Source organism: Etheostoma cragini, chromosome 21, assembly GCF_013103735.1.
Source record: "Etheostoma cragini isolate CJK2018 chromosome 21, CSU_Ecrag_1.0, whole genome shotgun sequence".
NCBI lineage: Eukaryota > Metazoa > Chordata > Actinopteri > Perciformes > Percidae > Etheostoma > Etheostoma cragini.
The window spans coordinates 10,107,838-10,124,835 of NC_048427.1; the positions used below are offsets into that span (position 1 = coordinate 10,107,838).

The 16,998-nt window shown below is 34.5% G+C and overlaps 1 protein-coding gene across 5 annotated transcripts in view; it reads left to right on the forward strand.

Moving 5' to 3' along the window:
* The window catches only part of LOC117937292 (MAGUK p55 subfamily member 3-like), a 24,967-nt gene continuing 7,969 nt past the window's right edge, over positions 1-16,998 (forward strand). The window contains exons 1-13 of one of the 5 annotated variants that reach the window (XM_034861142.1): positions 1-238; positions 7,131-7,157; positions 7,559-7,677; positions 7,941-8,018; positions 8,228-8,308; positions 8,640-8,777; positions 9,779-9,860; positions 10,251-10,336; positions 10,442-10,516; positions 10,865-11,061; positions 11,181-11,245; positions 11,741-11,758; positions 12,038-12,079. In XM_034861142.1, the coding sequence (XP_034717033.1) occupies positions 7,133-7,157; positions 7,559-7,677; positions 7,941-8,018; positions 8,228-8,308; positions 8,640-8,777; positions 9,779-9,860; positions 10,251-10,336; positions 10,442-10,516; positions 10,865-11,061; positions 11,181-11,245; positions 11,741-11,758; positions 12,038-12,079 (1,006 nt within the window). In that variant the 5' untranslated portion in view covers positions 1-238; positions 7,131-7,132. Of the gene's footprint in view, positions 239-7,006; positions 7,158-7,558; positions 7,678-7,940; positions 8,019-8,227; positions 8,309-8,639; positions 8,778-9,778; positions 9,861-10,250; positions 10,337-10,441; positions 10,517-10,864; positions 11,062-11,180; positions 11,246-11,740; positions 11,759-12,037; positions 12,080-16,998 lie in introns of all 5 variants that reach the window. The other 4 variants (XM_034861139.1, XM_034861141.1, XM_034861143.1 and 1 more) reach the window with 4 other exon arrangements.

Consider the following 16,998-nt stretch of genomic DNA (forward strand, 5'->3'; position numbering starts at 1 on the left):
TTACGAGAAGCACCTGAAGGCAGCACAGACAGAGCGTGAGGGCGAGAGCAAACTGACTGACAACGGGGGAAGGGGCGGCTCACTGAGCGATAGACTGGATGGAATAGAGAAATAAAACCAGTTAGCGGAAGACGGAGTGAAAAGACAGAAAGAAGCAAGAGAGATACACGCTCGTGTTGTAAACAGAGGCGGCGTGGGGTTTAAACACGCACGCTGAGCTGAGACGAGCCACAACAAGGTAAGGATGCTTTCTAACGTGCACTGCCTGAACTCTGGACAGCTCTTTACCTCCCTTCATGTGTGTCTGACAAAGAAAAAAAAAAATCTTTATTTGCACCAATGTAGATTAGGCAAATACAAAACCCTCAATCTGTTTTTACGTTATGTAGCCATGTAATACATGGAGCTTTCCAAACACATGTCTGAGTAAATGAGGACGCCTGCCTGCTGCATGTTAATGAGGGGAGTACAGCACCTGTGATTAATTGCCAACTCCAATAATAAATACAACTGTTGTGGAAGAGACTATTGCATGTGGCCGTGCCCCACCATAGACGACTACATAAGCTAATTAAATGACTAAAAATGACCTTCCTCCTTCTTATGAATTAAAAGGGGGAATCAGTTCTTGGTGGCTGACAGGACAGGCCTTGAGCTGTGAGTTGGTCACGCTTTGCTGCAGGGTTGTATGGCTTTTGGCTGTGCAGGAGAGCCAGAGAGATTCAATGAAGGCCAGGGTCTATGCACAGAGGGTTTAGTGAACAGACTCAGGGGAAAAAGTGCACCAGTGCAGGCTGCTTAAAAAGAACTCTCGAGTCTAGAAACATATCTTCTGATGATTCATGATTATTTGACATGTTTTGATACAAAATATGGTGTTATCAGTGCTAAATAAAAACTATTAATGGATTTGGAAAGTATCTTTGCAGCCCCCTATTATACAATTTTTCCCCCGTACTTTTACACATATTATAAGCTCAGTGGGAGTTTAACACCAGCCATCAGTCAAAAAGCCTCTAAAGTCTGGCTGCCCACCAGCCAGATTGGCACTTTACCAGCCATCTCTGCTCCTAAAAACCTATTTGGCTGTTGAAATCCTGAAATGAGACGGACAAATGTCGGATTTCTGTCACTCAGACACAAAGCCAAATTCAATATCTAGAATCCTCAGCTGTGTCTCAGACTGGGCGAGTTGTAGGTGTTCTGAAATCATGTTTTTCTTATAAGCATCTTAAAGGCCGTCTGGCTCCTGACCTGGCATCACATTTTTTTGAATTTTCAGCATTTCTTATGCTGCATAAAATAAAGGTCTCACTTCATTTTTGACAAACTATTTCAGCTTTTTACCAACTTTAGGATTAGAGTCAAAACAATTAGTGGGTTAACAGAAAAATAATGGCAGACTTTTTGTTTGTTTCCATCTTTTTTCATGCACTACTGTGACAAAATGCCAAACGTTTTCTGATTTAAGCACTTCAAATGATACGATTTGCTTTTTTTTGTTACATATCATTTTAAACAAAATACATTGTAGTTTTTGACTTTTGGTTGAACAGACACAGGGGAAAGATTTGAGGACATCACCTCGGGCTCTCGAAAGTTGATTTTTAACATTTTAAAGATCAAATGGGGTGAGAAGCTGTGTGTATATGTGTAAATATATATATATATATATATATATATATATATATATATACATACACAAACACACTGTATTGCTTTTTTGTTGTTGTTGAGGAAAACGCTATATCTTTAGAGTTGCTATAAGCCTAGATTATCTTAATACCCCTGCAAAATGTACAGCAGGCAACTTTGTTTTCCCAAAACGGATATTGGAATGAAATCTGTCATATGTCAGATCGGCCATGTGGGTGGCATCATAGGTGGTCGGATGGACTAGACACACACACACACACACACACTCACACACTCAACAGAGTGGTGGGCAGATGGCATCAACAGTGTGTCGACGACCTCGCCCCTCTCTTTCTCTCGGGACCAATCCAACAGCAAATGAGTCTGGCAAACAGGTGGCATGCATGTTTGCATTTGTGCATGAGTAGAGAGGACAGGGACATAAGGTTAAGCTCTCCAAACACAATGTCAGTAGAATAAAGTACTATGCTGACATGACTGTAGATTGAGCCAGTGCCAAGTTCAGCAATAGGATGAATAATGTCCCAATCTCATGTTTTGTGAAGATAAATGACAGAGGCCGAACCAGAGACACACCAGGGAGTACGTTAAGCAGCGGGAACAATCAGTCAAAGCATTAAAGGAACAATCGGTGAGGATTTTATGATCAGTCATACGACAATAAGAAGACGCATGTGAATATGAAATGTCAACAGCACACTTCCGAGCACCAGCAACCGTGGGAAAAACTGAGAAGAAACATAAAAAACTGTTTCAACACAGCAAGCAACACACAGCTGATTGAAGCCCAACCAGTACAAGACTTTTAAGGCCAATACCGATACAAATAATACCGATACGTTTTTTTTAAATCCAATATTCCTATATCTTTTTAAAAAATCCAGAAACATTTATCAAATGATTAAAACAGATTTCCTTAACATTGGTTATTTGTAGTTATGTATGAGTTCATACTAAAATAATATAATAATTTGTTTTATTGTCACAAAAGAACAGAGGAACATTAAATATATTAAAGTTTTGATTAAAAAAAAAACTTATAAAACTAGAAACATAAGATATGAAACTTAAAGTCCTTTGAACAGTGTTGCCAATACGGATGTTGTAGATTGCCCTCTGGTGGACAAACTATGCAACACCAACACTCATAACATGGTTGACCATCTGTTTTTATTTTTTAAATGTTAATTTATTTGTCATTATAAATGTTTCTGGTAAATGAATACTTTTTTTAAATAGTATCGGCCATTATAAATGCCAATACCAATAGTTTGGGAACTGCCTAATATCAGCTCGCCGATATATCGGTCGGGCTCTACAGCTGACAACTCTATTTCACAACACAAGGAGCTGCAGTAGTAAACAAGATCTTGTGATTGCCTAAGGGTCAAAACTCAAAATAACATTTTTTTTTCAGTATAATTTATATGTTTTTACCATCAAGCAGACACCCTGCTTGAAGTGTCCTTGAGCAACTCCCTAAACCCCTGCGTTACTGAGATGATTAAAAATAAACCTAGCCAGTTGGCGTCAACAAATGATGAATAATTAATATATTAATCAAATCTGTATGCAAATACTGTAAAGGGCAGAACTAATAGTTAATGAACCTGACTACCAAGTTAAGCCTAATTGACTAAATATTGTATTCCTCCTCATACTATTAGTTCAATTAAAGATTACTACAATGTCTTACAGAAGTCCTACAAGTCTGTATGCAATACTCCGATTTTCTTTTTTTTAAGAAAACCAATGTTAGAGAATAACATTGACAATTAACTTCTAGAGGGACTAAGGGGATTTACTATCTTAGTTTTGTGCGCAAGCATAATAATTAGCCATAAACACAAGGTACAGATGTCTTTAGTGTAGCAGGTATTTGGTTATGAACAAAGTGTTGGGGAAAGATGAAAAGTCAGCAAATTAATATGATTTCCACAGGGGGACATGGGTGTCAGAACCGTCGCTAGGTTGGCTAAAAACTGTGATGATATGAGGTACAGTAGAGAAAACATTGCAAATGCTTATGCTGGAAAAGCAGAAACCTACATGTTTACGTAGCACTTTAAGTTGTTATGTTGTCAACCACAGCTAATCAATGATGTGAGGAACTCATTTTTATTTGCTGTCAAGTTCTTTTTGCTATGAATACAAGTGCGCGGCATACAGAATCCATTGCATATCAGAAAAAGTAACTAAATGCTTTTCAGTATAGCCTCTGCAACATTGTTGCTATTATTTTTTTTTCTCTTCTAATCTTAGTGTCCTTTCTAATCTGCTTCATTGTGTTCATTGAAAGTCTCAGTGGTGCACACAGCCGCCGCTGTTAAATCAAGGACGCTAGATAATACTGTACCACCATATGGACTGTGGTAACTTAAAAGTAGTTAGGCGATAAGGTCAGTGATTGAGAGGGGAAAAAACCCACATGTCAGATTTAAGCTCTGTTTTGTAATTCGAGAGAGAGAGAGAGTCAGATGGAGGGAGGAGGAGACGGAGAGAAGGAAGGTCAGGAACATGGGCCAAGTGTGTTAGGACGGGAGCTGAATGGAAGCAGAGGATTTAACCCTCAACTGTTAGCTTTGGGGTCTGAACCAATTTTTTTCTTTCATTTAGAACAGCTGTAGAAAAATCCATAAGTAAATTTAGTTTCAGTTTAGCTAAGGCTAGCTGAGGCTATCCCTCTAGCTAGCTTTTCCTTGTCTCTTGCTTTCATTGCCTTGTTGGCTGTCTCTCTGAAATGTTGTTTTGGTCTTTTCATAGATTTTGTTTTATAGGAAATTATAGATCCTTTTTGAAAGTTATTTCTTTTGTGAAATAATGTAATTTAATTGATCTAATGGCCGTAGTCTACAACCCCGGTTATTTCTTTGTTGTTAACCTGTTACTGCACCTTATTCTGTGGATATCCTGCTTCGGCTCTGTATCTTGCTGACAGAAACAATAATAAACCAACATACATATTTTGTATATAGTTTATTATATTTCTATCCTAATGTGCAGAATGGATTTTTGGTGCCTGACAGGGTGAGTGAACAAAGGGGCGGTGCAGCATTAGACTGAATCAAACCGTGGTATTAATATTGATGCCTGATTGAGGCTCACTCTGTGGTAGAGGTCAAGGGTCATGTCATGCTCAGGCCAGCAGTGATCCTGCATGGACAACATGTAATGATAACACACTGCTGATGCTAGCCTATCTTTCAACATGTGAGTGAATTTATTTAGGTGCAGTAAAACATAGAAGCTAAATTACAGTACATTAAAGGAATAGTTCAAACACTTATGTGCTTTCTTGCTGAGAGTTGGATAAGGGGAATGATACCATTCTCATGACTGTACAGTAGATATGAAGCGGGGGAAAAGTGAGCTTAGCATAGTAACTACAAACACAGGGTCTAGCTCTGTCCAAAGGTAACAGAATCCACTTAACGGCACAATAATTCCATTACATCTTTATCTGTGCAAACCTGAAGTGTAAAAACAATTTTGAATTAGACTTTATTCCAGACTATTTCTTGGCTGGATGCAATGACTTCCTGGAGACCACAAAGTTGCCAGGCCAACCATAAATCTATAAAAGGTCATTTATATTAAGGTATTTGTACAGATTAAATGATTAGGGTATAAGGTGTCATTACCAAGCTTCAGAGGTGCTGGTAGGTGGATATTGTTACTTTTGGACAGACCAAGGCTAGCTATTTCTCCTGTAGACCCTGTATTCTGTTGTTTTTCACCTTTTGAATAACCTTTTTTTATTTCTTGTTTATTGTGCCTGTTTGTATTGACCTGTAGGAGGTATTCAGATGTTGGCGGGTGCAGTCAGGATTGGGTCTATTTAACATGTCTTTAAAGTATTTGTATAAAGAAAGGCGACATCCTCACTTTAATCTGCAAGACATCCTAACAATATCCGCAACTTTTTTTATTGGTAAATTTGAGAATGCCTGTTAAAATGTGTTTCCTCTTGGGAAATGATGCTTTAAAGTAAAGTGAACTGTTCATGATAACATTTAAATCAAGGACAGTTCGTACAAGATTGTTCATTGGTCAGAAGTTGATTAGAAATATTTTGAAAGGTCAGCAAGATGAAATCACATTTCTTAAACAATTTAATTTACCATCTCGGTGCAACATTTACTGTAAAGTCAGGATTTTATTAAAGCTTTTGGTATTTTGGTCAAACAGATTCATTTTGTCCAAAAAATGCCATGGAAACATGCCTGTTAGTTTCCCAGAGCCAAGCAGGCACGTTCACATTATTTGTTTTGCCCGGCCAACCGTCTAAAACCCAAATATGGTTAAAAGTACAATGATAACAATAACAAAGGCAGCAAATCCTCAAAATATAGAAGCTAAAACAAGAGAATAATTAGTTCTAATAATTAGTTTGCAAAAATATAATGCAATTTATATGCACAGTACTTTAACTATTGGTTTTTGTGCATTTATGTATGAGATCAATATAGTTTGATCCTGTCTAATCAGAAACAATTAATATTCGATTGCTAAGAAAAGTGTTGCCATGTTGGTTATTTAGACTATCACCGGATCTATATGGAAATAAAGCTCTGAACAAAATATAATAGGAAAGGAATATTGTGTATTGATGCCACATTGGAGTTGCATGCTTCACTGCGCACACCATACCAAATGCAGTGAATTATGGGACACAACCCAAACATGATTTAATTAATCTAATCTTCAGTTATAATAATTCAAATGCAAATGCAGTGAGAGTCATTGGTACTTTAGGGTTGCCATGGTGACAAACAAGGTGAAGCATCCCCATTCGTCAAAAGTCTTTGGTGTAACCTTGATTTTCTCAAGATTGATAGTCACACAGAATAAAATGAAAGCTTTATGCCTCAGTAATGAAAGCAGCTATTAATTATATTGAAACGTTGGCTCAGTAATGGGTTGATTCATCACTGGCCATGGCTGGTCAGTCACCCTTTCAAAATGTCTTCACATTTTAGAAGTATTTTAAAGTTAGAAAATAAACACTGTACTGTACTAAGTGAGTTCTAAGGTACTGAAACATATTTGTCTAAACTCACTGTGTTTAGCATCACATTAACAACCCTTAACCTTTATTTGCACCTACATGGAAATTATGAAGCTTTCTTTTAAAATATGTGTCTAAAAGAACCACACACTTGTCTTTTGAAGCCTGTGTGGTTTTACATTGATATTTGTGAAACTAAGAGTTAAAATTAAGAGTTGTTAGAATAAAAATCTGAATTGTGAGGAAACCCTTAAATTCTAAGAAATCTTAGTTGAATACCCTTTTTAATAATGCAGATCTGGAGTCACACTGTGTATTGTTTTTTCCCATTCCCATTCCCAGCTGTGTCTGTGATTTTTCTGGCTGTGCACGGGGAACAGAAGGAGCCATTTGGGAGAGTTCACCGGCTTTTGTTTTTCCTCCTCTCGTTTCTCTGCAACCTCCTGCCTCCTCTGAATGATTGAAGCCATGCCCATGGTGTCTGCAAGCACAGGTATTGGGGGGATAACATAGAATAAACTAAGCCATATAGTTTCTACTGTCAGGAGAAAAAGGTCTGGATTTCAGGAAGGGCCTTGACTCTGAATGTCCAAACAACATTTGTTGAAAAAAGACAGTCTGATGTCATGGTACTGAATTAATGAATCCATATCCAACAGACTAGTGTATTTGGTTCCTAATCCCTAAATTACATTACAATCCAAAAATAGGATAGAAAATTCTTATGCGCAAACAGATTTGGAAAAAATGTAATGACACAATGCTGCTATTTTATTTCTGCAATGATGATGCATGTCTAATGATAAAAAAAACTACTTTTCTAAGTTTATGATCCTGATAGCAGATGGGTGTTTGAATCTGTGATTAATACATAACTCCTGTTTAAATTCATAGGGCTCCATGAGACTTTGGCCCTGCTCACCTCTCAGCTCCATTCTGATGCCAACCACAAAGAGGACCTAGTCTTCCTCAAGGACGTCTTCAGTGAGAAAAGCCTCAGTTACCTCATAAAGGTACTGCAGATATTGTATGTCTGGGTAGAAGTGATTTTGCATTAACAATAACATTGACAAAATAAAAGAAAAAAGAAAACCAGAACTTACTGATACTTATGTTCCTCTAGATATACAGTATAATGGTAGAAATTCCATTTTTTTTTAGCTAAATTAAATGAGCTGATTCTTGGAAACTGTCCATTGAATAACATGAAAATAAGCCAATCTTTGTGGTGTGTTTGTCCATATGTATATATCTGTTCATGTGTTGTACATCCTAGATTCATGACAAACTGAAGCAGTATGAGAAACACAGCCCAACTCCAATTCTACATAGCGCCTCCTGTCTGGCAGAGGATGTAGGTGCAATCTTTCCTTAATATTTTAAAGCCAAACTGAAGCTAAATATATATTTATTAATTAATTAATTCATGATTTATTTATTTTTTTTAAGCCAAGTAAAAGTAGACATTTATTGAAATCCAACAAGGGCAATTTTCAAAAGTAAATGTATTTCATGAGTAAATTTTAGTATTTGAAGCAGTGATTTTCTGATTGAAATCGTCAGCTGGCAGAAGAGCTTCAGAACGGGCCGCTGGAGGACGATGAGAGAGAACTGCTTCTCCTGCTGAGCACTCCTCACCTTAAGGTTCACTCTCACAGATACACACAGATTTTCTGTCTGTCCTTACACAAACCCAAAATAATAAACACAGTGTACTATTTGACAGTGTCTTTTGACATCATTTCATTCCTTCTGAGTCATGATCTTTTTAATGTCCGTGCTTCTTTGTGCTTTTATCCTGAGCTGCTCTAATTTTGCTTGATCACATATTGCATACCCCCAGCGTCAGAGCTGCCTGTATCCCTAGACATAGACAAGACAGCCTAATCCCACTTATCAAGTGATTATGTTCTATGTATTGGCTTTCTGGCTATCTATCCAATCTGTGCATTTGTCTGTGTATTGTTTCAAAAAGGCAGTGCTGTCCGCTCACGACACCGTGGCCCAAAAGAACTTTGATCCAGTGCTGCCGCCACTGCCAGAAGATCTTGACACCGACCTGGAGGAAGAGTCGGTTAAGATCGTCCGCCTGGTGAAGAACAAAGAGCCTCTGGTAAGTGCTGCCTCACACTTGAGACAAAAATAAAATGTGCCCTTCCTTCCCTCAAAAGCTATTATTCTTGTGCCCTCAAGTGGGGCTTTAAAAAAAATCCATTTACTTTAATGGAACAGCTTTGAGGCTTTAAAACACCTCAGGGTGTGAATGTGTGTCTCTGTGTCATGCTATAAAAATGAGTCCCAAGGAAATCCTTCAAGCAAAGGACAAAAATAGATTTGACGTTAACTTGTCAAAAATGCCTACTGAAGTGACATCATTTTTACAGCAACTAGTCATCCAAAATGTGTATGATTTGTCTTTTCACATGTGGAGCTGCTGATCTGTCTGATCTGCTACATCATGTGGAGAGTGTGTGAATGCTGGCCAACTCGCATGATGGCTAGATGGACCGGGAAATACTCTTACCACCTTAATAATAATATGCAGAAGCTACAGTGGCAGTCGATTAGCTTAGCATAAAAACAAGAATATGTAACTAGTATAAGCACCTCCATAGCTCATAATTAACACATTGCATCTTGTTTATTTTAATCTGTGTCATGCCTGATTTGTTACCTTTGGTTGGAGCTGAGCTGGCTGTTGCCCCGTTTCTAGTTTTTGCGCTAAGCTAACCATATCCAGATTGAAGCTTAATATTGAGCATAAGGACATGAGTGGTATTGATCTTCTCATCGAACTGTCAGCAAAAATGTCAACATTTTGTAAAATTGAATTTTAAATGAATTACTTAAAGTATGCCGTGGAATAATATCTGTGCTGAATTTAATGTAGCTGTAACCATGTGATAGAAAACTCTGATAATCAAGTATCAAAATGTCCAGTCACACAGAGTGACTGTCTAACGGTTATTGATCTTTCCAGCAAAAGCCACCAACATGCACATGAGGGGTAGCTTTTACCCGTCTTCCAGAGCATTGTATAAGCTCAGTGAACTGATGATGAGAGACAATATGTGTTTGAAAGTATTTGATACCAGGTTGCATCTTTATCTCCAGGGAGCAACCATCCGGAGAGATGAAGCGACAGGAGCTGTAATTGTGGCCAGAATTATGAGGGGAGGGGCAGCTGACCGTAGTGGTGAGACAATGTTTTCACAGTACATACTCCATATCATTATGTAAATTGTTACTTTATTTCTTCCCAACAGGACTTGCTTATTTTTACTTGATACACTGACAGAAGTGAGAAGATTATGTTGTGTAACCCCATGAACTGACAAAATGAAATCCTTGAGATTAGTGTCACAAGATTTTGAGATTACAAACAAGGGTTGCTCCTGGCTGTTGCCATGGTAATGTCATCCACTTCAAGCCATTGGAAAAGAAAAAAAAAAATGTTTTTTTAGACTTATGCCAAAATACTCTTAGTGGTACTGCACATATGCAACTGGGATTTTCTTTGCTTTATTTGGCTAGTAGTTTAGTTTTCGAGAGACTTGTTTTGTGTCAGTTGTCTTTGTCTTTCCAGGTCTGGTGCATGTCGGGGATGAACTTCGAGAGGTCAATGGACACCTGATAACCCACAAGAGGCCAGATGAAATTAGTCAGATTCTGGTAAAGAGAGAAAGCTTTTTGTCATATTGCATCAGATACTTTGACTATTAACTGATGATTACAGCGGATACATGTTGAATATGCTGCTCCGATGTTTTTGATCAGTCCCAGTCACAAGGCTCCATCACCCTGAAAATCATTCCAGCTGTTGTAGAAGAAGACAAATTGAAGGAAAGCAGGGTGAGGACTCCTTTGTTTGCAACATTTGACCATAATAAACAGCCAGTTACTCCACCAAAATCTGGGAAAAGATGCCTAGTTAATTGATTGTTTTTTATTTTTAATACTTCTCAAAATGTAAACTAGACACTGTCAAGTTCAGTTAATCGAATGAAAACCAAAGACTTCCAGAAGAGCCAGGCTAGACGTTTTCCTAAATGGCTTCTGGCTCTACCTTTTTATGTAATGGATAGATATTACAGCGATTGATCTTGTCTTCCAATTCTCAATAAGAAAGCAAATATTAACAAATGTCCCAAAACATGTATAACTGCTCTTTTTAAAGTTCCCTTTTGCTGCTTTAAAAAGGTCTACCTTCGGGCTTTGTTTGACTACACGCCCTATGAGGACAAGGCCACGCCGTGCCAAGAGGCGGGACTTCCTTTTAAGAGGGGGGACATTCTTCAGGTTGTTAGCCAGGAGGACGCTACCTGGTGGCAGGCCAAGAGAATTGGTGACTGTAACCTGCGTGCTGCCCTCATCCCCTCGACACAGTTCCAGGAGAGGTAGTCAGCTTCCACTCTGCCATCAAAAAATAACTGGTTAAAGCCACTATGTTTGGGATTTAAAAATATCTTTTCAGATTATAAAATCTTTCCTCTATTGTTTCCTTTTTATTCTCCAGGCGCCTGAGATACAGAATGAAAATGGGTTCTTTCCCTGCCCCTATGTCCCCCAAAGGTCCTACATGTAAGCCTGTTTTTCTACTTCTTTCTTTGGCTGCTCCCAGCGACAGAGCTTCTATTACAGGTCAAATCTAATCCAGCCAAGAAGATACAGAAAGAGAGATAATGAAAAGAGAACAGGGCATTAATCTCCCTAAAAAATGTAATCCATTGTTTATTTCCTAATCCAATTTAAAAAAAAAAAAAAAAAAAAAAAAAGGAACAACAAAGGGTTTGAAAAACAATGGCTGGTTAGTAAGTCACTTATTTTCTTGTGTATTCTTCATGTTCATAAAAGATTAACTAAGTAGGGTAGTTAAGTGGATTAAGTAGATATATGGGTTAAGGATTTGTAAACACAGATACAGTTTAGATTTACATTTTCAAGACAAAGAAAAAGTACTTTAAAAAGACAACATGCCCTCGGAGCTCAGCAGCGGTAAAATCACAAGATAGCAGGTGTACTATTCTCTCTCTCTATACTGATACTTTCTATTATTCCTTGCATTTCTAACCTCAGATGATCGTGCTGGGAGAGGTATGTGGACAAACCCTCATGTTAGAAAATAAGCACTCATCCCTACATGTTATCATGGTCAGAATTTCATGGCAATGAAATTCTACTCATAAAACACAAATTATGCGGCACTTGTTACTTCACAATTTACCCCTTTTTACCTTTTACAGGTGTCTTTATACCATCAAAATCTTTGCAATGTAATGTACCGCATTTCAACCTGGTGTGTTTTAAAGTACCCTCAACATCCTATCCTCCCTCCTCTTACCCTGTCTTCTCTTCATGCATGCCATCCTGCAGAAGACTGTGACAGTGAGGGTGCTCTGAATGGAAAGGATCTAGGTGAGGAGGCACGACCATTGAGTTCATACTAATCACTGTAACATCACATTTCTGCTAAACCTGTGTGCAAACCCATCCCTTCCTTTAGAATAAGGGTTCTAAAGGTTTTGAGGATTTGAGTGCCAAGTTAAAGCTAGCACAGGATTGAAGGCTGTATGGGAAAAGCGTAAATAAAACAAAATGTATAAAACAGGTAACTTATATCAAGAGGTTTGATTGGTTCATAGCCATAATATAATAACTGAAATGACTATGACTTTGACATTTTTCGACATGCGATAGTACGACTTCTTGTCATGTTATGAATTTTTTCGACATACTGTATACTACGACTTCTTTGACTTTTTAAACATATTACACTAAGAATTTTTATGATCTTTTTCAACTTGCTATACTGACCTTTTTCAATATGCTATACTATGACTTTTTTTCAACATGCTATGCTATGATTTTTGACAGAGTATGACTCTTTTTACACTTTTTAACATACTATACTATGAATTTCTCATGACTTTTTTTATTTTCAACTTTTTTATGACTTTTGTTATCACTTTTTTCAACATACTATACTATGACTTTTTTGACATGTCTATACGATACTATGACTTTTATGACATTTATTTCCTACTGTACTATAACTTTTTGACATACTATACTAGGATTTTTTTTTATCCCTTTTGATATACTATACTGACTTTTCTGACTAAACTGACTTTTTTTATCACTCTTTTGACAAATAGACTCAGAGTTTGTATCACTTCTTTTGACACACTGTACTGACTTTTTCCTACCCACTACACTTTTGTTCTCACTTTTTTCATCATGCTATACTATGACTTTTTCACCACTTATTTCAACATATTTTAACATACTGTACTATGACTTTTTTGACATACTATGAATTACTCAATCACTATTATGAAATACTATGACATTTAAGTCACTTTTTTTACATACTATACTACAATTTTTTTCGACATACTATACTCTGACTTTTTCATCTGTTTTTTCAACATACTGTTGAAATGACTTAAGTTTTTTTCTACATACTATGACTTTTATCACTTTTCGCAACATACTATACTATGACGTTTTTATCACTTATTTTAACATACTACAATATAACTTTTCAACACTTTCCACATACTATAACTTTCATCATTTTTATTTAATTATAATAAATAAAGTTATATATTTATCCCTTTTTTGACATAGTATACTATGAATTATTCATCCCTTAATATACTTTTTTAATCACTTTTACATACTAAACGATGCCTTTTTTTAAGTACTATACCATGACTTTTTAATAACTTGTTTCAACTTACTATACTATGACTTTTTTCAACATACTATACTATGAATTATTCATCCCTTTTTTTAACATACTATGACTTTTTTCGACATTCTGACTTTTTTTGTCATGCTATACTATGACTTTTCATCACATATTTTAACATACTACAATATGACTTTTCATCACTTTGACATACTATAACTTTCAATATTTTTAATTAATTATAATATTTAAAGTGATATATTTATCACTTTTTCAAGATACTATAAATTATTCATCCTTTTTTTAACATACTATACTAGGACTTTTTTTTTTACATACTATATTATGAATTATTCATCCCTTTTTTGACATGCTATACTACGACTTGTTTTAACTTACTATATACTATGATTTTTTTTTAGTCACTTTTTTCGACATTCTATAATATGACCTTTTTTATCGCTTTTTTTCAACATACTTTACTATGATATTTGTATCCCTTTTTTATGACTTTTTTGCAAATACTATACTGGGACTTTTTAAATCACTTTTTTCTACATACTATACTATGACCGTTTTGACATTATTTGATAGTATAGTAAAAAATAATGTAAGTCATAGTAATGACTTACATCCTTTTTTTTATGTACTGTTAATGTTTTCGACACACTATACTATGACTTTTTTCGACATACTGTACTAAGAATTTTTTATCCATTTTGCTATACTATACTAACTTTTCTGAATATAGTCTTTTTTTATCACTTTTTTCAACATACGATGCTGTGACTTGTTTCAAAGTACTATACTATGACATTTAAAAAAAAAAATTTGACATACTGAAGTATGACTTAACTTTTTTCCTACATACTGTGACTTTTTTCACTTTTTTTTACATACTATGACTTGTTTCAACATACTATACTATGACTTTTTATCACTTTGACATACTAAACGATGCCTTTTTTTTAAGTACTATACTTTGACTTTTTAATGCCTTGTTTCAACATACTATACTATGACTTTTTTCGACATACTAGGAATTATTCATCTTTTTTTTAACATACTATACTATGACTTTTTTCCGACATACTATACTATGAATTATTCATCCTTTTTTTAACCTACTATACTATGACTTTTTTCCAACATACTATACTATGAATTATTCATCCCTTTTTTTAACCTACTATACTATGACTTTTTTCCAACATACTATACTATGAATTATTCATCCCTTTTTTTAACATACTATACTATGACTTTTTTGACATAATATACTATGACTTTTGTTATCACTTTTTTATACTATATTTTTTAGACTTTGTTATCCTTTTTTTACCATACTATAGTACGACTTCTTTTTTCCGACATACTATACTATGACTTTTTTTAACACTTTGACTTTTTTGAAGTACTATACCATGACTTTTTAATAACTTGTTTCAACTTACTATATTATGACTTTTTTCGACATTCTATGACTTTTTTCGTCATGCTATACTATGACTTTTTCATCACTTATTTTAACATACTACATTATAACTTTCATCATTTTTAATTTTAATATTTAAAGTGACATATTTATCACTTTTTCGACATACTATGAATTATTCATCTCTTTTTGTAACATACTATACTATGAATTATTCATCCCTTTTTTTGACATACTATGACATTTTTATCACTTTGACATACTAAACGATGCCTTTTTTTTTAAAATAATATACTATATACAATATACTATGACTTTTTAATAACTTGTTTCAACATACTATACTAGGACTTTTTGTATCACTTTGACATACTAAACGATGCCTTTTTTTAAGTACAATACTATAACTTTTTAATAATTTGTTTCAACTTACTATACTATGACTTTTTTCGACATACTATACTATGAATTATTCAATCACTTTTTTGAAATACTATGACTTTTTTTGACATACTATGACTTTTATCATTTTTTACAACATACTATGACTTTTTCATCACTTTATTTGACATACTATACTGACCTTTGTATCACTTTTTTCAACATGTTCTATGACTTCTTTCAACGTACTATACTACGACTTTTTTCAACATACTATACAATGACTTTTTCATCTGTTTTTTCAACATACTATTGTATGACTTAAGTTTTGTCTACATACTATGACTTTTATCACTTTTTGCAACATACTATACTATGACTTTTTTCGACATTCTGACTTTTTTCGTCATGCTATACTATGACTTTTTCATCACTTATTTTAACATACTACAATATGACTTTTCATCACTTTTTTTGACATACTATACTATGACTTTTTTTCGACATACTATACTATGAATTATTCCTCCTTTTTTTTACATACTATTCTATGAATTATTCATCCCTTTTTTCGACATGTTATACTATGACTTTTTTCGACATTCTGACTATGACTTTTGTTATCATTTTGTTTCGACAATCTATACTATGACCTTTTCATCACTTTTTTCAACATACTATGCCTTTTTCATCACCTCATTCGGCATACTACACTGACTTTTTAATAACCTTTTTTCGACAATACTTTTTTCGACATTCTATACTATGACCTTTTTATCACTTTTTTTGACATGCTATTGGATGACTTGTTTCAATGTATTATACTATGACATTTTATTAACTTTTTTCAACATACTTTTTCATGTTTTTTTTCGACATCCTATGTCTGAGTTAACTTTTTTCACTTTTTTGACATACTATACTATACTATGACTTGTTTTAACTTACTATACTATGTTTGTTTTTTTTTGTCACTTTTTTGAACATACTAGTGACTTTTCACTTTGACATACTTAACAATGACTTTTTTTGAAGTACAACACTATGACTTTTTAATAACTTTTTTTGACATACTATACTATGGCTTTTTCATCACTTTAATCAGCATGCCATACTATACTTTACTTACATACTTTACTATGATATTTTTATCACTTTTTTGGATGACTTTTTTTGGACATAATATACTATGACTTTTTCATCACTTATTTTAACATACTACAATATGACTTTTCATCACTTTTTTCGACATACTGTAACTTTCATCATTTTTAATTAATTATATTTAAAGTGATACATTTTTCACTTTTTCGACATACTATACTATGAATTATTCATCCCTATTTTTGATATACTATACTATGACTTTTTTCCGACATACTATACTATGAATTATTCATCCCTTTTTTTGACGTACTATACTATGACTTTTTTTGACATAATATACTATGACCTTTGTTATCATTTTTTCATACTATATTTTTTAGACTTTTTCATCCTTTTGTTTTACCATACTATAGTAGGCTTCTTTCGACATACAAAATGTGACTTTTTTTATCACTTTGACATACTAAACAATGCCTTTTTTTTTTAAGTACTATACCATGACTTTTTAATAACTTGTTTGAACATACTATACTATGACTTTTTTTAACATACTATACTATATATTAATTAATCACTTTTTTAAATACTATGACTTTTTTGACAAACTATGACTTTTATCATTTTTTACAACATACTATGCTTTTTCATCACTTTATTTGACATACTATACTGACTTTTGTATCACTTTTTTCGACATGTTGTTCTATGACTTCTTTC